The following is a 23,078-nucleotide window of genomic DNA, read 5'->3' as shown; positions in this document are numbered from 1 at the left end:
ATAAACAAGCATGTTCCTATGTCCCTAATAAACAAGCATGTTCCTATGTCCCTAATAAACAAGCATGTTCCTATGTCCCTAATAAACAAGCATGTTCCTATGTCCCTAATAAACAAGCATGTCCCTATGTCCCTAATAAACAAGCATGTTCCTATGTCCCTAATAAACAAGCATGTTCCTATGTCCCTAATAAACAAGCATGTTCCTATGTCATTATAGGGTCAATCACAAACCTTTAGAATAACAAATTAATCATTTTCAACAGAAAACACCATTAAAGGGGCAAGAAACCCCAAATTTTTCTTTAGCGATTCAGACAGAGCATGCAATTTAAAAAAAAGTTTCCAATTTACTTCTGTTATCAAATTTGCTTTGTTCCCATGATATTCTTTGTTGAAGAGATAACTAGGTAGGTGTAAAGAGAACTACATGGCAGGAAATTGTGCTGCCATTTAGTGTTCTTGCAAATGGATAACATTCTTGTAACTGCTGCCATATAGTGCTCCAGACAGAAGCACGCCACTGAGCTTACGATACTGCTTTTCAACAAGGGATACCAAAAAAACGAAGAAAAATTGATAATAGAAGTAAAAGAGAAAGTTGTTTAAAATCGCATGCTCTATCTGAATCATGAAAGAAAATTTGTGGGTTTCATATCCCTTTAAAGTCTATGAGGATTTTTGTAGATAAGTAATTGATAAGTTTTTCTAAAGGATTGTGGTTGGCTCCTATGTTGGGTAAACTCACTAACATATGCAATGTATGCTCTGTAGAAGAGGAATTGCAAGGGTCTGTTTCACTGATATACAAATGATATCCTAAAATATCGTGTGGTGGCACTGTCTGCTAATGTGTTTGCTAAGTGTATTTAAAGTGAAGGTAAACTTTGATAAATGAAAGTCAGTTTTTTAAAAATACCATTAAAAACAGGGGCACTTTCATTGATCAAAGTTTACAAATCAGCCGTTTTGATTAAAAACTTACCTTTGTTTTTTTCACAGCCAGAGCAGCTTCCCCCTCTTGGAAATCCTCTCTTCACACGTCATCAATGACTAATCCGGCTTCCTCTAATCACAGCATGGCTTCAGGCAATAACCACCCTGGGGGGAAAGCCATGATTGGAGGAAGCCGGATTAGTCATTGCTGACGTGTAAAGAGAGGATTTCCAGGAGGGGAAAGCTGCTGTAGCTGTGAAAAGAAACAAAGGTACGTTTTTAATCAAAACGGCTGCTTTGTAAACTTTCATGAATGAAAGTGCCTCTGTTTTTAATAGTGTTTTTAAAAAACGGACTTTCATTCACCAAAGTTTACCTTCACTTTAATGACAATTCTACGTAAGACTTGCACAAACTATCATATTAGTACCATGTTTTTTAGTTTTGAAGCAACTTATTTTTTAATGCCAGTATCTACTTTACGATATGAAAACATATTTTTTTTTTTGTGATTCAGATATAGCGCGCAATTGTAAACAGCTTTACTATTTACTTCTGTTATCTAATTAGTTTCATTCATTGGGATCCTTTGTTGAAGGGTTAGCAATTAACTACTGGGAGTTAGATGAACACAGGTGAACCAGTGGCAAGTGACATATATGTGCAGCCAACAATCACCAGCTAGCTCCCAGTAGTGCATTTCTGCTCCTAAGCCTACCTAGGTATTCAACAAAGGATATCAAAAGAAAAAAACAAACTAGACAATAAAAGTAAATTGGAAAGTTGCTTAGAATTGCACGCATCTGAATCACGAAAGTTAAATTTTTACTTTACTGTCCCTTTAAATTTGCATTTAAATTCAAATTAAAACAAGTGTGACAAGGTAATTAGAAAGTGTTTTCTGATTGTTACATTTAACACAGGATGCACTATTAATAGCGCTGGACTGCACTAGGTTTAACGTGCAATATGGTATTTTAAGAAGTATTTTCAGAGAATGTTTAGCATCTCTAGTGTGCCCTACACTTTCAATAGATACCACGTCTGCACTAAACATCGCTCATTGTACAGGTTGATAGTTATTTGTTGCGTTCGAGCAAGGGCTCAAAGGTGTGTATATATATATATATATATATATATATCAAAATAACAAGAGTATTGCATTGAGCAATGATACTTTTTTATTGGACTAACTATACATTTATAAGTTGACAAGCTTTCGGAAGAGTTCAATACTGACTTGATAGACTTGATAAAGGAAGGAACTCTTCCAAAAGCTTGTCAACTTATAAATGTATAGTTAGTCCAATAAAAAAGTATCATTGCTCAATACAATACTCTTGTTATTTTGATATCTAAATCTCTGGACTAACACGGCTACTCCAATCAACGTGTATATATATACATGTGTGTAGATTTGTATGTGTGTGATAGAAAGAGAGATAGAGAGAGAGACAGTGCTTTTTTTGTAAAAGAAAAGGTGCGGTACTCAAAAAAAAAAAAGTTGCCGGTACTCATTGATTATATTGATTGATATTTTGTGCTCAGTGGCTTTGAGAAAAGCAAAGGGGACAAATTATTTACAATGCTTGATATGTTTTGCAGCCCCCTCTTGTGAAAACTACAGTATTTACATTTATCATTTCAGATAAAATATCCGTTACGAATATTCAAGGACATTAATTTGTTTTTTGTTTAGTTTAAAAATTAAATTTTCGTTAAACATTTACATTAGTTTTTCGTTAAAATGTTTCAAAGCTACACGTAAGAAGTTCATACTTTCCCTAACACACTATGGGGAGCTAACCCGATCCTCTTCTTGACAGGTTCCTGGCTGCACTAAGGAGGCTTAGCAGTTCGGCTCCCAGGACCTGCACTAAAATGAATGCAGGTCGTGGGTGCCGAGCGTGGCTAAGCCTCCTGTTAGCGCGGCCAGGAACATGGCAACAAGAGGATTAGGTAAGCGTGCTCTACAGAAGGTAAGTATAAAGCTTTAAAAACAATTTCAAGGCAACGAATAAACACTGACAAATTTGGTCAGTATGTTTTTGTTTTCTTTAAATGTTGTAGATCTATCTATCTCTATCGCTATAGATATATAATTTAAATATATATATATATATAAAATAAAAATAAGTGATTTTCTTCTAAGTGAAGAACAAAGGTGGTATTTAAAGTATTTCTTAATGCACCTTCGACTTTACTGCATGTTCTGGTTAGCAAGCAAGTAAAAGCCAAAAGAGTTAGCACGGCTGTGTTATCTGAGTCTTTTTCTTGTGCGCTATTATTTTACTTTTAACTTGTAATACGAGAGCACGAATAGAAGCACTATTGATTTAACTTGAGCACACTTAGAGCTCAATAGCGCTAATATTTTTGTGTTCCACTTGTAATCTAGGCTATATATACAATATATACCTGTATAAATATAAGTGCCTAAAATAATTATAGTAATTAAAGTTATTTTATTTAGCAATTTTTGTTATTTTTTATTTTAAATTATTATATTTAGCCAGGTTTGTTATAGTTAAAGCTTGGCGATATTACAAGGTTTTAACTATATCTGACTTGAAGGGACGTGGTTTTAAAATGTAATTTAACCTAATACGCATTATCAGCAGTGTACTTGCTACTAATTCTAAATGGTTGATAATGAAAATTCCCACAAGTCTATTGGTGGAGAGGGACACAGCTTTTCAATCCAAATATATCCATATAATAGTCTAAATTTTATATTTACATCGCATTTTCCATAAATCCTTTAGTTCTAAAAGATCTTTTAAAATGTGGTTCTAATGATATTTAAATTCTTTCTATATCTTAATTTTGAGTTAAAACAGAGTACTCCAATGCACCAAAGTATTTACAGATACTTGTTTTCTATAGACGGTGCACAGATTTTAAATCAAATAATTGATAAATAAATGAAGAACTTTTACCAAATTGGTACCACAACAACCAAGAAAAACTGTTTGTATGACATTGAAAAACCTTATGCTTGAAAAAGGGCCTGTATTTGCTAAACATGTTCATTTGTGACACTTAATATGGCTTTTTTCCACAATTTATTAAAATATCTCAAATATACAAAATAGGTACAATTTGTTGAAAAAATGATTCCTCCATTAGCCCAGATGAGATGAAGATGGTACCAAGAAAAATCACACAAACATTAAAGGAAAGAGGACAAAGATGGAGAATGGAATATTTTTCTTTTTTCATTGGACATTTGTTTTGTAAACACATCCAAAAAACACACAATACAACTTATTACGGAAATATGGATGTTAAGTTTTATTAGCACCATTGGGATTTTTCAAGTACCTTATATAGCACCTTTGTATTTTTAATTCAATCTTTAACACCATTCTTCTTTGTCTACTTACTTGCAAGATGGTCACACTAGTATGATTGTTTGAGGTAGTTAAAACCTGTGGAAGTTATGGTTTTAAACTTCCTCCATGGAAGGCATTCAAAGGCCACAAATGGTGCACTCTTTCACGGTTTTTATTTTTGTTTTTGAATTTTTTTTGTTTGTTACAAAAGCTGACAATTTCCACATTAGGGTGTTAAAATTGTGAAAGACTTCAAAGTCCTCTCTTGGATGTATTAAATTGCATTGCACAATGCTCCGTTCAGTCCCTCTTTTGCCCAGGATTTATGCAAGTCATTTAGTGGAAACAATGGAAGGAGCCAGCTTTCAGTATTAAAAAGAAAGGGCAAATAGAGGAGATTTTTAAGTTAGTTTTAGTTCATCTATTTGAAACAAACTGGGCCAGCGTCAAAACCAAACTCTTGGTCGACACCACCAATGTCCAAAGGTGCAATATCGAGGATGGGCAAGCGAGATGGCTTATTTGTTCTGTATTCAATGACTGTTTTGCCCCATTCTCCCGTGTGTCTCTGTAAAAATAAATTAAACACATAATTAAAGCATACTTTATACAAATTCCCATTTAAAATAAGTAAGCAAATATGATTTAGATATTGTGTTTTCTCAAACAGCAACAATGTAGACACACAAAAATAGCAAGATAATTAAAGGACTATTATAGTGCACAAATGTCATGCTCTAATTAGACTTTAAGGACTGATAATGCTAAAAAACCCTGAATTAGAGCACGTCATGTTTGCACTATAATGGCTCTGTAAGATACTGTGAAAGAATAACAACAGTAGAACATTTTATTTTATGGTTATTGCCCACATTTGTTTGTTGTTCTACTGAATAAGAATACTAGACATTAGGCTATTAGCCATACTTTGTATTAACCTAAGACATTAGGACATTAGCCAATATAAACTTTACACATTAGGCTAGTAGCCACATATTGTGTGAATATATATTAGATAGAGAATTTCTAAATAATACAGCAAATGTATAAATGGTTTAATAGCAAATACATAGAAAAAAATTCAAAAGGGTCAGGTTTTTGTAATTGACTTACTGTGCAACCGTCTTCTAGGACACTGAAGGTGAATCTGCTGTTGCCTTCTGCTCTTAGTTCAACATCGTTAGATCCCTGCAACATGACGGCCTTCTTCAGGTTTCCTGTTTCTCCATCCATATAGGCAATGCTGTTCTTGCAGTGGTAGGTGATATTCTGAGATGCATGATTAGCCAGGAGACGCATAAAGGCAAACTGGGTAGCCATATCCTTTGAAGTGATTCCTTCTTCGTTGTATTCAATCTAAGGAAGCAAAAAAAAAGTCATTCATTATACATACTGCATATATATTTTTTTTATGCAAAGCATATCTATGCTAATGACATATACTAAGGCTATGGGGCCGAATTATCAAGCTCCGAATGGAGCTTGATGCCCCTGTTTCCACGTGATGCTTCAGGCTTGCTGGAAACAGTAGTTATGAAGCAGCGGTCTCTGAGGCTGCGGCCTTCAATCCACCTGATCCTATACGATCGGGCTGATTGACACCCCCTGCTAGCGGCCAATCGAATTTGCAGGGGGCGGCATTGCACAAGCAGTTCACCAGAACTTCTTGTGCAAAGATAAATGCTGACAGTGTATGCTGTCGGCATTTATCGATGTGTAGCAGACATGATATGCTACATTGTATCATGTCCGTCCGCACTTTAGTAAATCTGTCCCTATATATCAAAAGGAAATTGCCATTCAAAGTTCAAATGTACAAGATTCTTCCATACACTTTTATTAGGAAAACTGATTGAAGTAAAAGCTATAACTGTCTCACTCTTCCAAGTGCAAGCATAGCAAGTGTATATATGCTCCTTGCACCTGCATTAGAGAACTGTGCATGCTCGGAAACCTAAGATGCATTTTTTCAGTGAGGGTGTACAGCAAAAGCATAGTGCATTTACTAGTAGCATTTATGCACATTTAAATATGTCTATTCTTAACAGAAATCAGGTTTAAGCATAATAGTGATTGATAATAAAATTGTGATGATATGCCCTTATAAAAAAAGAAAAAAATATATTTTCAGCTAATATTAAAAAGTTAATGTGAAGAATATTTATATCACTTAATCCATTTTTATTTGCATCCTTGTTTTGCTATCTTTAATGTTACTATACTTAAAACTCATATTACTAATTTGATATGTGTCACATATAACACACATCAGTAGTTATGCTCAAGTCCATGAATGTAACCAAAGATGACTAATAAGGATCTTTATTTGATGATTTTCATTCAGGGGGGTAGATTTAACAAGCAGCGGATGCTTGCCGGAAACTTAAAGGGACATGAAATCCAAAAATTTTCTTTCATGATTCAGATAGAAAATACAATTTTAAACAACTTTCCAGTTTACTTCTATTATTTAATTTGCTTCCTTCTCTTGTTATCATTTGCTAAAAGGTTTATCTAGGCAAGCTCATGAGCAGCAGAGAAACTAGGTACTAGCTGTTGATTGGTGTCTGCATATATATATATTGAATGTGATTGGCTCACCCATGTGTTTCGTTAGAAACTAGTAGTGCATTGCTGCTCCTTCAACAAATTATACCAAGAGAATGAAACAGATTAGATAATAGAAGTAAATTAGAAAGTTGTTTAAAATTGTATTCTCTATCTGAATCATGAAAGAAAATGTTTGGGTTTCATGTACCTTTAAGTGAAGAAGCAGTGGTCGTAAGACCGCTGCTCCTTAACTTGTCTGCCACCTTTTAGGTCTGATCGGGATGATTGACACCCCCTGCTAGCGGGCGATTGGCTGCAAATGTGAAGGGGGTTGTATTGCACAAGCATTTCACAATGTTTGCTGTCAGCATTTAGCGATGTTGAGCACTTGGTAAATCAACCCCAGGGGGTCTGGACATTCACATTTCCCATCTGAAGGTGTCACACAGAATCAAGGAATGAAGATGGAATAATTCTATATTAATTTTGAATCTTGAAATGATTTCAGAGACACTTAAAGGGACACTGAACCCACATTTTTTCTTTCGTGATTCAGACAGAGCATGCAATTTTAAGCAACTTTCTAATTTACTCCTATTATCAAATTTTCTTCATTCTCTTGGTATCTTTATTTGAAATGGAAGAATGTAAGTTTAGATGCCGACCCATTTTTGGTGAATAACCTGGGTTATTCTTGCTGATTGGTGGATAAATTCATCCACCAATAAAAAAGTGCTGTCCAGAATCCTGAACCAAAAAAGAAGCTTAGATGTCTTCTTTTTCAAATAAAGATAGCAAGTTAACAAAGAAAAATTGATAATAGGAGTAAATTAGAAAGTTGCTTAAAATTTCATGCTCTATCTGAATCACGAAAGAAAAAATTTGGGTTCAGTGTCCCTTTAATGTCAACTAATCTATTGCACACCTATGAATCTTTATCAATGTTTTGAATAGGTTTAAACCAATGCAAGAAAAATCAGTGGAATGAGTTATTTATATTAAGTTCATTTTTCTGAAATGTGTACAAAATTTGGAATATTAGAAACTGTGAAGCAAAGTCCTAGAAACATACACAAACACATTAACACACACACACATATATATATATAATGATATGTATATATGTATATGGTATGTTGTTTCACAATCTGTATATAATGTTTTCATGAAACAAATCTGAATATATTATAGAATTACTCACTTGTGTGCCACCATTAATGGTTTCACCAAACCATACATGCTTCCTGTCTTTGCCCTTGTTGATGTACCAGTTCTTTTGTGGAATGCTGTCTGGGTTGGCGTGGATACATGTCTCACCAGTGGAGAAATCACAGAATGCCCTGATGGCATCAGCTGTGGAGCCTTGGTTAGGATCAATCCAGTAGTAACCTAAAAAAATAAATAATAGGTATCAATTGAAATGCTTTCTTTTTGCAAAAGGGTTAACATGAATTTAAATCCATCTCCAGACAACAATGTATTACTAAGAGCTAAAGGAACAGATGTAGTAAGCCAATGACAAGGGGCCACCAATCACCAGCTAGCTCCCAGTAGTGCATTGCTGCTCCACAGTATATCTAGGCATGATTTTGAACAAAGGATAATACAAGAATTAAAAGAAAGTAAAGGCTATTAGGGCTGAAACATGATGGTTGATGTTATCAACTGTGAAAAGTTTCATTATTTGTACAATTAAATAAACCCAGCTATAAGAATAGAACTGCTGACTGGATCAGCAGCAGTTTCCTTTCAAGACCAGCAGGTCTCTAAAGCTCCCAAGCAGTTCTTCGCCTATGTGTTTAACCCCTTTGCGGGGGTTAAACACATAGATTTGCAGCTTTGATTCTGATAAAATTACATTATCTTACAAATGTGGACATGTATTTTTTCACTATAATGACCCTTTAACTATGACTACATCTCCATATTTTTGAAAGCTATTTATTATTTAATTACCACTTGTTACGCATTAAGTTAAACAAAGCTATAAAGTTTCTCACATTTTACAACTATAGAAATATTCAACATATTTTTATTGCTGTGGAAGTAATTAGAATGCTTCATTTACAAACCTAGCAAACAACTATTATTTATTGTGAATATGTAGTTATTTTGAATGCTGATGTTTTAAAACTCAGCTTACAGAAGCCATATTAAAGTATTTTTTTCTTGTTTTCATCTAAAAGGTTTTAATTAAAAAAAAGTAAAGAAAAAGAAACAGATATACAGGTGAGAAATAAGGCTACTTTCTATTTTATGTTTGTGAGGTTTTGTCTACAGCAGCAAGGCGGTGGTAGTTGTCCTCGCCATGAGTGAACAATTGTTGCATATTCATTTTTGCACAGATATGTACATTCTGCTAATTTCAATCTGAATTTTAATTTCACCTTTTTATCATGAATTGCTGATCTTTAATTTTCTAGTTTAATATGCCTTCAGATTATTTATTGACATTGGTTCAAGATGTCTTAAATGTTAGTGCTCTGAACATACCGCTGGTCCAGTCTGGGTGGCTGAGTCTTAAGTCACGGCAAGTACGTGCAGGATTCTTTTTAGAGCCTTCTGGGGTCAAGAGTGTCTCAATCTGGCTGTTCAGAGCTTTCAAGGTTGAATCTACTTCATAGTCTTTGGGTCTGCGAGAAGGCTGATCTGCTCTGTAGTTTTCACCTCCTTCGTAGTGACCTTCATATCCTCCTCCAGATGTGCCAGGATGACCAGGAGGACCAGGAGGACCAGGGGGACCCTAAATATTCCATGAAAAAAATATACCAGTAGATATATGAACTGTTATACATGAGCTACAAAGCCCTGTCCATTACATTTAACTAAAATGTAACAACATTGATTTTGTTTAATAAAATTTGGAATAAGTAGGAAGTTATAATTAAACTGTGCCTACACTGAATTGTTGACCAAAGCCAAACAAAATGCAACTTCTATAATATAACTTTCCAGTATCTGAGGTCCAGATAATTATTCAATTTTCTCTGAGCACTAGATAATCACTCCAGACAAATTAAATACACATTTATAAACTAGTTTTATGTTTTAAGTATAAATTTAAAAAATATAAAACTGACATTAAATGACTAAGGCTAGGGGCCAAAATGTTGCATGTACTTTACCAAGCTAGAGTAAATAAAGGCCTTTTTAGGATTTGTGCGGATGTGCATGTTATTGTTATTATTAGTAGTAGTAATATATCATGACACTTACAGCAGGACCAGTAAAACCAGGTGGACCACGAAGACCAACGGGACCGACAGGACCAGCATGTCCAGAACGACCTTCCTTACCAGGAGGACCAGAAGGACCAGCTGGACCCTAAAATGTATCAGTTGTTATAACAGTTAATAATTGAAAGAAAAGATCATAACAATTTTACATTTTCAAGTATGAACAAGGATCCCTCATTTTACAATGGTTCATTTTAATCCGATTCACAATAAGACATTTACAGCATTAACAAAATACTCCCACAAGTGGTGTGTAAGAAATTGATATCTTGCACTTTATGTGGGCTCTCGTTTAAACTTATTCACAGTGTGAAAACCTACATAGCTAATAGTTTTAGATTTTATCACAGAAATTAATTTTTACATTCATACCATGCATTTCAGACATTTAATAAAATATTATATTATATACATTTTGAGTGGGCCCTGGAACATAACCCATTGACTTACATAATACAATTATGTTCATTTTACAACATATTTTTTTTGCAATATTTCCTTTAGGAACGAAACCCCAGCATGCACCAAGGACAACCTGCATTATTAATAAAAGTATACATACCCGAGGACCAGATGGACCAACAGAACCAGCAGGACCTGTTTCTCCTGGGGTACCCTAGTTGTAAAAAAGATTTAGATATAGTCTTTACCTTGAAATTAAATTAACTTTGTTGACTGACAACAGATCACCTGAAGAAGCATATATCTTGCAATATACTATATAAATTAGATTTTGTTTGTAAATGTTAAGAACTAGAGCAAAACTGTTGGGAAAGATCTAATAGGCAGTAAAAAAAATAAAATGTAATTAATTTTAAGATGTACCCTTTATTTTATACTTTAGTTATATTTTTATTTAAAAAATAAAATAATATCTTTTACAACAATATAATGTTATTATATACAAGTAAAAAATCTGATAACTACACACATTTTTTAGATTCTTTATTTGTGGCATACTGATCATTCAGTCTTTTTTTACGTGATGGAATGACCGTCTAGTTAAGAAGATTCATCTACTATCTCATAAAAAATGTATAGACAAAGTGCTACTTACAGAGGCACCTGGAAGTCCTTGTAAGCCATTGTGTCCTTTGCGACCATCCAAGCCTCTACCTCCCTTCTCACCAGCTTCACCCTTGTCACCACGTACACCTTGTGGGCCCTATTAGAAATAGAGGGAAGTTAATTGAAAGTACTGGTACTACCATGTTTACCAGATAAGTTTTTTTATATTATATTGAGATATTCCCAATGTGTTACTTCCATATGAAAATAATAAATTTTACTTACAGAAGGACCTCTTGAGCCAGCAGGTCCGACAGATCCAGCAGAACCAACGGGACCCTAAAATATATATAGAATAATAGAAATAAATTTAACGTGTGAAATTATGTCAATCTGGGAGAAAACATAAATAAAATCTTTAAACTTACGGGCTCGCCACGACTTCCTTGTTTTCCAGCTGGACCAACTGTGCCAGGAGCACCAGGAGCACCAGCACCTCCAGCAGGACCAGTATTACCAGGGTAACCACGCTCACCCTAAAAAACAAGATAGGTGTAACTCCTTATGCTGTAAATTCTAAGTTACAATAATTATATTGCAAGGAATGAAACAAAGATAATATGCCCAGTTATCTACATCTACTCAATATCTTAATTAACAAACAGATTCAATTAACATGTTAATCAATCATTTATACACTGTATAGCAAGCTCTTTAACATCTATGAAGAACTGTAATGCGTTTGTTCCAAAATAAATTAAACACATTAATAAATGTATTTTTGAGATTCCATATGATTTGTATTTAAGTTAATATTTTGGATTTTCTTGATAGAAATCCCCATAAATCAATCATAAGAGGACAATTGAGGCTGGATAGTTACCTTAGCACCAGGAAGACCATCACGACCAGGAGGACCATCATTACCAGGATGTCCCTATGTTACAACAACAAAGAAATAATATATTAAATCCTTTCAATATAGAAAAATATGAAGAAACCATGTAATAGTACACTAAATGTATGTGTGTGGGAATTTTACTAGACTAATGTGATAAATAATATTAATAATATGATTCATATGTAACCAGTCATAGTTATTTCAATGTGTCTTAGAAATATCAAATATCCAAGCCCAAAATGTTAATCAGATGGTCATATAAAATAAACATTGCATATAAAATGAGACACAATTTTTATTTCAGTCATTGGTTTCTAACATTGACTCCATATAATGTTAAGCACATGTAAAATATTAACTTACATCACGACCAGCTTCACCATGGGCACCAGATGGTCCAGGAGAGCCTACAGGACCTGAGGGACCACGTGCACCAGCAGAACCAGAAGGACCAGAGGGACCAGGCTCACCCTATAAATGGGCAAAAGCAAATGTTTAACTCAGTGTCATTATGGGCCCTTTTTGATAATATTTGGATCAGACCATGATCTATCTTCTTTCATTAGCCTATACAAAGCTTTGCTTTATTAAACTTACAAAAAAAATTATAACTGATATTTACAAAATGGCTAAAATTGATTAACTGATACAATGAGGTACACAATAAGCTCATCCATGATAATTCTCTGTATACTATATTTCGGTAGAAGTGATATTGGTAATATATTAAAACAATATCCAATCTTCTCTACCATTTATAAAAGCTAATAACAAATGTCTCTTAGGATATATAAATAAGTTATACTTCTTGATTAATGTAGCAGCTATTAAAGTAATAATCCATCAATTGTAAATTAAGAATAACAATTTTAAAATGAAAGTCTATTTAAAGAACAGATTTGCAAGTTTTCTTTATATGTTTATGTATATTTTGTTTAGCATTTGTTTTGTTTTGACACATGTTATGTTTTTTTTTGTTGTTCTTGTATTCTGTTCTGTACTTACATTTGAACCAGAACCACCGGGCAGACCACGTTCACCTCTTGATCCAGGAAGACCTAAAATACCCCGAGCCCCAAGAACACCAGAAGGACCGGCAGTGCCTGGAGATCCCTAAAATAAAGAAACATCAAACAAGAATGTTTTATCAAATGCATTCTGCTTTTATTTCAATAAGAACAGCACCCTGTAAGTTGTATTTCTTCATAATGCTATGAGTCAGTAATTCATTTATTAAAAAAAGGAAAGAGGAAAAATGCTTCAGAATGAATATTTCTAATGATTTAACAGCAGGTGGACAATGCAGTAATGCAGCAGGAAAAACCAGCAGAACAGCATGTAAAGGAATATACTGTACATTTCCACCAGAAAAAAGGGGGATAGTACCACTACAAATCTGTATTTTAGGTGGTATGTAAGTAAACTTTAAACAGTTTACTGGAAAGCTACTAAGGTGGTCTATGGTCTAAAACAATAAAACTTGTAACCAAAGGCTTTTAAACATATGCATAGCTTGGAAGGAAGAGGAGAGATTGATGATATGATAGAGGCCTTCAAATAGATCAAGGTGTTGAGTAGCATTTTTTTTGGTAAAAAAAAAAAGAATCTAGAATGGCAGGTAGGTATCAGAAAAGGTAGATATTACTTTAACCTACAGTACTGGTAGAAATATAGGATTGAATGAGTATTCTGGTTTTATTTGCAACCACCTTATGTTTTAAAATGGTGTATATTATAGTTGTATTCCACCAGTAAAATAAAGACATCCCCACAAAACCAGAGTAGATACATGTGGTATACTAGAATGATGTGCTGTTTGTTATGGTTATTTTAATGTTTCACCTTTTGTTTAAATCTATATTGTTGTGACATGTTCAATATGATCTTCAGTTTCTTAAAACATTATATAAAGACTTACAGCAGGGCCAGATTCACCAGATGGACCTTTATCTCCAATAAGACCTTGTGGGCCAGCCTGGCCTGATTCACCAGGACGACCGACTGGACCAGCATCACCACGGGGACCTCTTGCTCCATCTTTGCCTGGGGGACCTGTAGGACCTTGAGGACCATTGATACCCTGATAACAATCAACAAGATAAATTATTTAATCAATGTAAAATATAACATGCAACTCACAATCAGGCAGGAAAACATTTAGCCACAGTGCAAAGATTGCTGCATAGTATTAGTAAGCCTTGTAGCCATGTCTGTTTTCTGGTGTAACTGTCAATATATTTGTAAACTTAGAAGCTTAGGTTGAAGAATTCATTTTTTGACCTACAATTTATCATAATTGGAAATATATCAAATAATGTACATGGAACCTCCTATACTTTTGACACAGCTCTGTTCTGCTTTTTCTACACATTCCTTTCCACATTATTTATCCGCTACATGTAATGAAATAAACTTTCCTTGCGAAAAAATATTATCTCCAAGGAAATTTTGTCCATTCTACTTTTTATGATTTCTTTCCACATTTTTTATTGTGTTTTTCTTATACATCTAAATGCATATTTATTTAGTTTACATTTCATCCTGCTCCTACATACTGAACAATTTTATCCAATCTACAGTTGAGTTTGAGGTTTGAATTCTGTGTAGCAAATCATCTTTAGCACTAGAAGATGTAGTTTAACTGAAACTTTGGAACATATTAAAAGCAGCCTACAAGAAACTTAAAGGGACATGAAACCCAAAATTTTTCTTTCATGATTGAGATAGAGAATACAATTTTAAACAACATTCCAATTTACTTCTATTATTTAATTTGCTTCATTCTTTAGATATACTTTGTTGAAGAAATAGCAATGCACATGGGTGAGCCAATCACACGAGGCATCTATGTGCAGCCACCAATCAGCAGCTACTAAGCCTATCTAGATATGTTTTTCAACAAAGAAAATAGCAAGAGAATTGAGCAAATTAGATAATAGAAATTAGAAAGTTGTTTAAAATTGCATGCTCTTTCTAAATCATGAAAGAAAAAATTGTGTTTCATGTTGCTTTAAAGTGGAAGGTAAAACTCCGAATAGAGATTGTGCTATTACTAGACTCTCCCTAAAATGTAATAATTAGGGGGACAGAAGTGGTAGAAATTAAAATTCACCAACTAACTGAAATCCCACACCTATTAGAATAAATAAGAAGCACCATCATTCAAAATGACAAACTTTATTAATAAATCACAAAAGTTAAAAATAATATATAAAAAATAGTAATAAAATAATGAATAATAATAATAATAATAAGTCTGTCATAATGGAAAGCATGTAACTGCTCATAGCACAAGAGTAATTTTAAATGAAAAAATAGCCACTATTTATTGTATTTACAATAAATAACTTCATATACAAGGTTATTAATTAGTGCATGATACATTAAACATGTTTATGGACAGACTTCATTGAATAATGTACATAATTATTGCACCATTATGATAAATATATCCTAATTATTATTGCTTTGATATTTATCCTTTTATCTTCTGAAGCATTTAAACAAAGATTCATAAATTAATGCTGTTGATATTAAGTACCAACTGTAACTTACAGCAGGGCCAGGTGTTCCAGCTCTACCAGCGGGTCCAGGGAAACCAGTCATACCCTGAAAATTAAAGAAGAGAAAAATAAATGACAAATTCTAAGCATGTAATTTAATATTTAGTTATAATTTAATATATTTATATGAACGCAATTGAAGTTGTTATATATTCTTTTAACTTACAGAGGGACCAGCATCACCACGGGCACCTGGAGATCCAGCGGGACCATTTGGACCCTAAAAAAGAAAAAACAAAGATGTACTTATTTAAAAGAGATCCGTTCACAAATTTAATTTTGTTAGCTTTAATTAGATATATAATGTGTTTGCCAATTAAAGATGAATCTCATTCTAAAATGAATGTATTTTAATTTGAGTTTGCATATGTCCTTAATATAAGGCTTCAAAAGAAATCACCAAATATTTATTTATTTCAATCTACCAATTAGTACAAAAAAAGATTAATGATTGTTGGTTCTCATTGAATGCCAAAGTAAAAGTACTTATCATTAAATCGTGGTACTTACAGCAGGACCGGAAGAACCAACTGCGCCAACAGCACCTGATGATCCAACTTCTCCTTTAGGTCCTTTAGGACCTCTTTCTCCCTTAAGACCAGTTTGGCCAGCAGCACCCTAGTAAGGCAACACATATAACATTTGATTATTACTCAGCTCAAATGATTTGGACTTCTTTTCAGTTGCACTTACAAAGTAAGAGCTTACTTACAGGAGGGCCTCCAAATCCAGTGGTTCCAGCTGGACCAGCTTCACCACGTTCACCCTAGAAGTAGTAGGAAATTATAAAGATCTGCCATTATTTTTTTTGTCCTCATAACCTGTCAGATGAATAATCTAGTTTGCAGTGCTATACAAATAAATGATAATAATAATATGTAAATAATTCTGAGATACTACTTACAGGAGTACCACGAGGACCTGCAATTCCAGATGGGCCAGAAGGACCAGATTCACCCTATAATATTAAAAAACAAATATTTAGTGATCATGATCAAAACAATACCTAATTATATTGCTTAAAAAGTATTTGTAAGTTGTATTATTCTTACTGTAGATATGTAAGAATAGTACATTTACAACTCCAATAAAAAATACAATGAGATATGAATATGGATTGTTATAAACTGGTAAGTGATATATTACATTAAAAAAGTGGCCTCTAAAAATCCAAACTGCATGGTTGCTCATCAAGAATGGTAAACACAGAGACTAATACAGTTTTTAGTTTAGTATCTTCAGTGATTAAAAATGAGTTTAATATATACAGCAATAAAAAAAGAAGTAAAAGGGCTTTGCATTATGTGTCATATGTTTTATAACTTGTTTAGTCTGCAGTATATTTGTAACAAAAAGGAGTCTCTAATCCTTTTTATTTTTAGGGAAGGCTTAAAAAGATTAAAGATTTCTTCAGGGTTCTGATACTTTTTATAATTAATTTGAATGTTATTCTTATTAATATTTTATTGTATTTTGTCTTGGCTATTAGTCAAAATTAAACTTTCGTGACTCAGATAGAGCATGCAATTTTAAGCAACTTTCGAATGTACTCCTATTATCAAATTTTCTTTGTTCTCTTGGTATCTATTTGAAAAAGCAAGAAAGTAAGCATAGGAGCCATCCTATTTTTGGTTCAGAACCTGTGTAGCACTTTCTGATTGGTGTCTAAATCTAGCCACTAATCAGCAAGCACTACCCAGGTGCTGAACCAAAAATGGTCTGGCTCCTAAGCTTACATTCAAATAAAGATATCAAGAGAAAAAAGTAAATTTGATAATAGGAGTAAATTAGAAAATTGCTTAAAATTGCCTGCTCTATCTGAATCATGAAAGTTTAATTTTGACTGTTCCTTTAAGTGATAATAGTAATTTCAGATATAAACTAGCATAGTTTTCATCTTTATATTTTGCCAAGAATAATAGCAAGTTATATAATATGTTGTTTCATGTATAATCGTGTCTAAATGATAACAATATAAGAGACAGTATGATTACCCTGTCACCAGGACCACCAGCAGGGCCAGGAGCACCAGCAGCACCAGCAGGACCCTAAAGGCAAACAAAAAAATCATATAAGGATGATGATAATAATATATAACACAGTAATATTTTGGTACTAAATAAAACTATGAGTCATGGGAGAAATGCAAAATGTATTACAGTTTTGTGCATAAAACACATTTGTGTAAACTGGAGAATACATTTTATTATGTATTATTATTATTTCTCATCTAGGTACCACTTTACTACATATAAGTGTCTTGCAGTTGGCCAAAGACCACTAGACTGTTGCTAAAGCTACATGACAGAAATTAATAAAATAGTAATGCTGTAGTATAAAAAATGCAAACTGCATTACTCTATCCATATTATGTAAAACATAGCTAAGTTTCATTTAATGGGCATCTATAAATGTAAGAGCCTTCATTTATTTGAGGACCATGCTATTTTGTGCGTCATAGGCTAAAGTCTTAATTTGTTGTTAATGCTACATTCTCTCTGGTTGGTTCAGGGGCTTTGGGTTCATCACATGAGTTATGCTTATTGGCTCCCTATATGTGCACTATGAGAAGCTTAGAGAACGTTAGACCATGTTAAATGGGAAATATATGTCAACACAGCCCAGAACGTTTTGACATATATATATATATATATATACCACATATATATATATATATATATATATATATGTCCAGGTGGTAAGTTATTATAAAGTAACCCTCATGAAAATACAATAATATTAATTGACATCTGGACCAGCATCATCAATAGCTGGTTGGACTCTTTGATGCTTAACACCTTGGGTGTATTGGAGAAGCTTTATGCACTCTAGGTCAAAATATCTCGCTAATGTCAAAATACATTACACAAGACCACAATTTAGATAAAAGATGTGAATGAGTTAATTATAAGAATACTATTGATGGGTGGTGCCATTTTAATTATTTATTTGTTTAATCAAAACAACCTAAAATGATAGATGGTGTTTCCTGTTTAACCTAAAATAATAGGTGGTTTAATTCTTTGTTTAATTTGTGATGTATGATGTTCTGACACCCTTTCAGCATGCAGCTGTGGAAGCTGCCCTTATCAACCAGTAAGAAATACAGCATAGATTTCCTACTAGTTCCATTTTTATTCAACTTTACTTAACTTTTAAATGCAAAAAAAGAAAAATGTTAAATCGTGTTTTTTTCCTATGTATAATAGACACGTTTTCTTACAATGTACTTTTTTAATAGCAAGAAAGGAATAATTTGAAAATACTTACACGGGCACCATCTCTTCCTGGGCTTCCATAATCTCCGGAATTACCAGCATCACCCTACAAAAAAGCAAAGTAACTTCTTATAATGATCATGGAATAAGCCATTTTAAACTTGCATTACAGTTTTAGTTTAACATGGCAAACGTACTGTTACGAAATGCCTAAAAAAAAAATATAAGTGAAAAAGAAAATGCTTTTTAACGTTAAATCATTTTATTATTGCATTGTATAACTGTGTGTTTAACTCCTGCACAATGAATTAAACACATAGTTAAAGTCAGCTTCATATCAGTAATGCACTGCTGGGAGATAGCTGAACATATTTGGTAAGTCAATGACAAGAAACCAATGTGTCAAGCCACCAATTACCAGCTAGCTCCCATTAGTGTAGGGCATGTACATATTATTTTCAATAAAGGATACCAAGAGAGTACAGAAGCAAATTTAAATGTGTCTTAAAATTACATGCTCTATCTGAATAATACAAGTTCATTTTGACGTTTCTATCCCTTTAAATACTAGTCAGGAAACTACACAACATGATTATTATAAATAAGCTTTGGTGCCAGATAAGACTACAATGCAATAAATATAGCAATACATTCTACTCTCTCTGACAGCCAAGAACAATATTTTAATATAAGGGCTATAGCTTCGGAGGCAACACCTGGGCTGAACATTTATATCTGTAATAATATATTCAAATTTTGCAGTAAACCTTATGTTATAGCATTGGACCTGAACAGTGCCATGCAGATCCACTGAGAAGACCATGAATACTACCCCAGGTGGCCACATTCAAGGTGGAAAAGGGATTCTACACTTCTGCAGAAATCCCTTTTACTCCTGCAACATGACAACCTGGGGCAACAATATGCATTTTATTTATGGAAGTAGATTTATCATAGCAGTAAATACTGGGGAACTGTGGGACTGTTATCCTCAATTTGAGCTGGACTACTGGGACCTATAGTCAAGAGGCCAATCATGTGTGATATATGTTTTTATATGAAATTGTATATATTTATGTACACTTATACAATATATTTTGTTAGAGCATTACAATATATTTTGTTAGAGCATGTCATTTTTGCATTACTGGCAAACTATGAGCCTGAGGAACAAAAGCTTGCTGACACGGAGAGAAACTTTGCAAAATATTTTGGGCTATTTTTTAGCTTTATATTGCTATGCATGTGTCCCTCCAGATCCAAATCCCAGCAGAGTGAGATAAACAGTATTTAAGCTATTTACCTTTCTAAAATTATTTTAGAGACCTCACTGAAGTGACGAGACTGGTAAAGATAATCTCACCAGATCAAAGATCTTAAGATCAACGTGGTTAAACACAAATGTAAAGACACGCTCAGGCAACAAGCATTGCAGCCACTGAACCAGTCAAGAGAGGCAGTCACATGTGGCCGCCAATCAACATCCATTTCACAAAAGGTTTTAGAAATGCTAACAGGTTCCAAGTGGGACTTTATCTGTGTGTTTAACCCAATGGCAGGGGTGACACATAGTAAACTAGAGTCAGTTATGCAAAAAATACATACTCTAATGAATAAGGGCATGCATTTTTTTAGTAGGATGCTCTTTTACTCATACAACAAATGCATATCTTTTATTTCATACTACAGATAATACTATTGTATATTGTGCAGCTTAGAATCCAAAGGGGATTTTTAAATTTGCATTTACCTTTTCACCTTTACCACCAGGAGTACCTGCAGTACCTCTCTCTCCTGGGATTCCACCAGGGCCAGATGGTCCAAGGCCGCCATTCAAGCCAGCAGCACCAGGTTCTCCCTAGAGGCAGAAGATCAGTTGCTTAGTTGACAAAGATCATCTTAATGTAATAATGCCATGGCTTGCTGTATATTTGTATATGGCATTTTTAATCCAATAAGTAATCATAACTTATGGGTACATAAGACTTACCTTGTTGCCATCAGTGCCAGGTGCTCCAGTGGGGCCACGAGCTCCAAGAGATCCTGCTGGGCCTAATTGACCATTTTCACCAGGGGCACCACGCTCACCCTATAAAGAAAAGAACACATTTAACAAAATTGGGAACAAAGTCAATCTTAGCCACATCTATGCATTTCAAATATGTATGAAAAAGGTGTTAGGTGCTGGTGTGCATGTTTTAAGTGTATTAATATATAAAGTGATGTTGGTATGTGACATTTGAAAAACGTTCTAAATAAGATTTAATGGGACACTATATCCATAGCATATTTCAGCAATTAAGGACTATATTGTAGATTTATATGTAAAAGACATAAAATAATTTAAAACTGTCATTTAGTTAACACAATTTACACGGTTTTGCAAATCAAGAACAGTTCAAGGTACACCCACTTGAAGACCCTAGTTGAGTTTATGTTCCCTGTCTCCTTTGTTGTTGGAAGGTTACTTTTCAGAGGTATGTTACAACAAACACAGGCAAAATAAATGATGAATGTATATGTCAATGTTGTTTTATTTTCCTTGATTAAATATGGTATAGGGAATTGCATTCTGCGGTTAATGTCTCTTTAAATTAATTTAAAATGTTTGTCCTTAAATGTGACATTATCTTTACAGAAGAAACACATGTTCTTAGTGTTTAGAAAAATAATGGCCTTGTCTGTAAATGTTTGTTAGCTTATTCATTAGATGAGTTTTTATTTTATACTCACTCTAGGACCAGCAACACCAGAAGGACCAAAGTCACCAGGGGCACCCTAGGAAAGGCAAAAAAAAAAAATGTACTCAACTGAAATCTCTGAAAACATTAATAAACAAATGTATTCTTTATAGCATACAATAGTTAGTCTATGGGCTCCATTTATCAAGCCCCGGATGCTGCTTCGGAGGCCCAGCAATGGTCATAAAACTGCTGCTTCTTAACCTCTCCACCATCTAAAAGGTGGCAGATTGAAATTATCCCATTCCGATCGGGATGATTTACAGCCCCTACTAGCGGCCGGTTTGGCCGCCAGTGAGCAGGGGGCGGCAATGCACAAGCATTTCTGGTGAAATGCTTGCGCAATGATAAAAGCGAACAGTGTATGCTGTCTGCATTTAGCGATGCCGAGCGGACATGATTCACTATAATATATCGAGCCCTATGTCTTTATTATCAAATATGTATTGTCTCATATTATGCATAAAGACTTCCAAAATACACACAGAATTGTATTATATATTTCACATGTAATTCCACCTGGTAAGATAGGGAGACACTCACTTGGGTAGTAGTATTTCTAAATCGGTGTCAGTGAGATGTTACATTTTTATTAAACTAATTTAATAATCTAAATTATTAGCTCTACAAAGCATACTGTAAAATAATAATAATAATAAGCTTCTAGTTAGGGCAGTATGTATACTATAATACAGTGATACAATAACTCACAAAAAAGTGAAGCTTTACTAATGGTATGCTTTAATTACAAGCACTCATTTATAGAAAGCATCTAGATATCTAAAATAACTACATCATTTTTATTTTCTGCCCAGTAATTGAAATACATACTCTGTCTCCGGGTTTGCCAACTTCTCCGACGGCACCTCCGGGTCCTGGAAGACCCTATTTTAAATTAAAAGATGATTTGCAAAAATGAGTTATCCTTTAGAACATTTTTAAATTAGATTACAATATGAAATTTAGTTAACGAAAGTACTATTTGTCATTTAAATAAAGTTTATTCAACATAATTTGTTAAAAATAAAAGGTTAAATAAATATTATAGTGATCCCTACTATAAATATATATATATATTTGAAAATAGTTTCCTATCAAGAAGGTAATTCAATAGACTAACTCTAAATAATTTATATTTACCATATGTATTTACTAAATCCTATTGCAACAGCTAAGGCGTCGGTGCATTAAGGGTTGTATACAAAGTCTTACCTGGAAACCTGGGGCACCAGATGGACCTTGTTCACCCTTCTCTCCTTGAGAACCCTAGATATTCCACAGCAAACAAAAACATTAATATTCAATCACATCCACCCAATTGATAGTTTTAATTTACTCTTATAAGGTAATAGAAAAAAGATTTCAACTTACAACAAGACCTGGGGGACCCTGAGCACCATTGTTACCATCTGTACCAGGAGCACCCTGAAAGGGGATGTAAAAGTATAGATTACTATCAATAAATTCATAAATGTATCAAATATTTAATATGAAATATTACATGGAAGACTTAGAAAAGATAATATACATATATATATATAAAATAAAAGACAAGAGACCCTACATCTGGGGTGTGTGAGTCGGTAATCCA

The 23,078-nt window shown here is 33.7% G+C and overlaps 1 protein-coding gene across 1 annotated transcript in view; it reads right to left on the bottom strand.

The window, feature by feature from the left end:
- Window positions 1–4,202: 4,202 nt before the first annotated feature.
- Window positions 4,203–23,078, bottom strand: part of COL1A2 (collagen type I alpha 2 chain) — a 32,633-nt gene continuing 13,757 nt past the window's right edge. The window contains exons 24-49 of the mRNA XM_053714059.1: window positions 22,859–22,912; window positions 22,700–22,753; window positions 22,319–22,372; window positions 21,480–21,524; window positions 20,737–20,835; window positions 20,497–20,604; window positions 18,799–18,852; window positions 17,523–17,576; window positions 16,433–16,486; window positions 16,241–16,294; window positions 16,039–16,146; window positions 15,695–15,748; window positions 15,521–15,574; window positions 13,884–14,045; window positions 12,971–13,078; window positions 12,329–12,436; window positions 11,948–12,001; window positions 11,493–11,600; window positions 11,350–11,403; window positions 11,114–11,221; window positions 10,619–10,672; window positions 10,037–10,144; window positions 9,314–9,563; window positions 8,022–8,209; window positions 5,384–5,626; window positions 4,203–4,838 (exon numbers count right to left, since the gene is read on the bottom strand). Coding sequence (XP_053570034.1) covers window positions 4,692–4,838; window positions 5,384–5,626; window positions 8,022–8,209; window positions 9,314–9,563; window positions 10,037–10,144; window positions 10,619–10,672; window positions 11,114–11,221; window positions 11,350–11,403; window positions 11,493–11,600; window positions 11,948–12,001; window positions 12,329–12,436; window positions 12,971–13,078; window positions 13,884–14,045; window positions 15,521–15,574; window positions 15,695–15,748; window positions 16,039–16,146; window positions 16,241–16,294; window positions 16,433–16,486; window positions 17,523–17,576; window positions 18,799–18,852; window positions 20,497–20,604; window positions 20,737–20,835; window positions 21,480–21,524; window positions 22,319–22,372; window positions 22,700–22,753; window positions 22,859–22,912 — 2,538 coding nt within the window. The 3' untranslated portion in view covers window positions 4,203–4,691. The remainder of the gene's footprint in view (window positions 4,839–5,383; window positions 5,627–8,021; window positions 8,210–9,313; window positions 9,564–10,036; window positions 10,145–10,618; window positions 10,673–11,113; window positions 11,222–11,349; window positions 11,404–11,492; window positions 11,601–11,947; window positions 12,002–12,328; window positions 12,437–12,970; window positions 13,079–13,883; window positions 14,046–15,520; window positions 15,575–15,694; window positions 15,749–16,038; window positions 16,147–16,240; window positions 16,295–16,432; window positions 16,487–17,522; window positions 17,577–18,798; window positions 18,853–20,496; window positions 20,605–20,736; window positions 20,836–21,479; window positions 21,525–22,318; window positions 22,373–22,699; window positions 22,754–22,858; window positions 22,913–23,078) is intronic.

The sequence above is a fragment of the Bombina bombina genome, chromosome 5 (assembly GCF_027579735.1).
Source record: "Bombina bombina isolate aBomBom1 chromosome 5, aBomBom1.pri, whole genome shotgun sequence".
NCBI lineage: Eukaryota > Metazoa > Chordata > Amphibia > Anura > Bombinatoridae > Bombina > Bombina bombina.
This window is presented reverse-complemented; position numbering and strand designations above follow the sequence as displayed.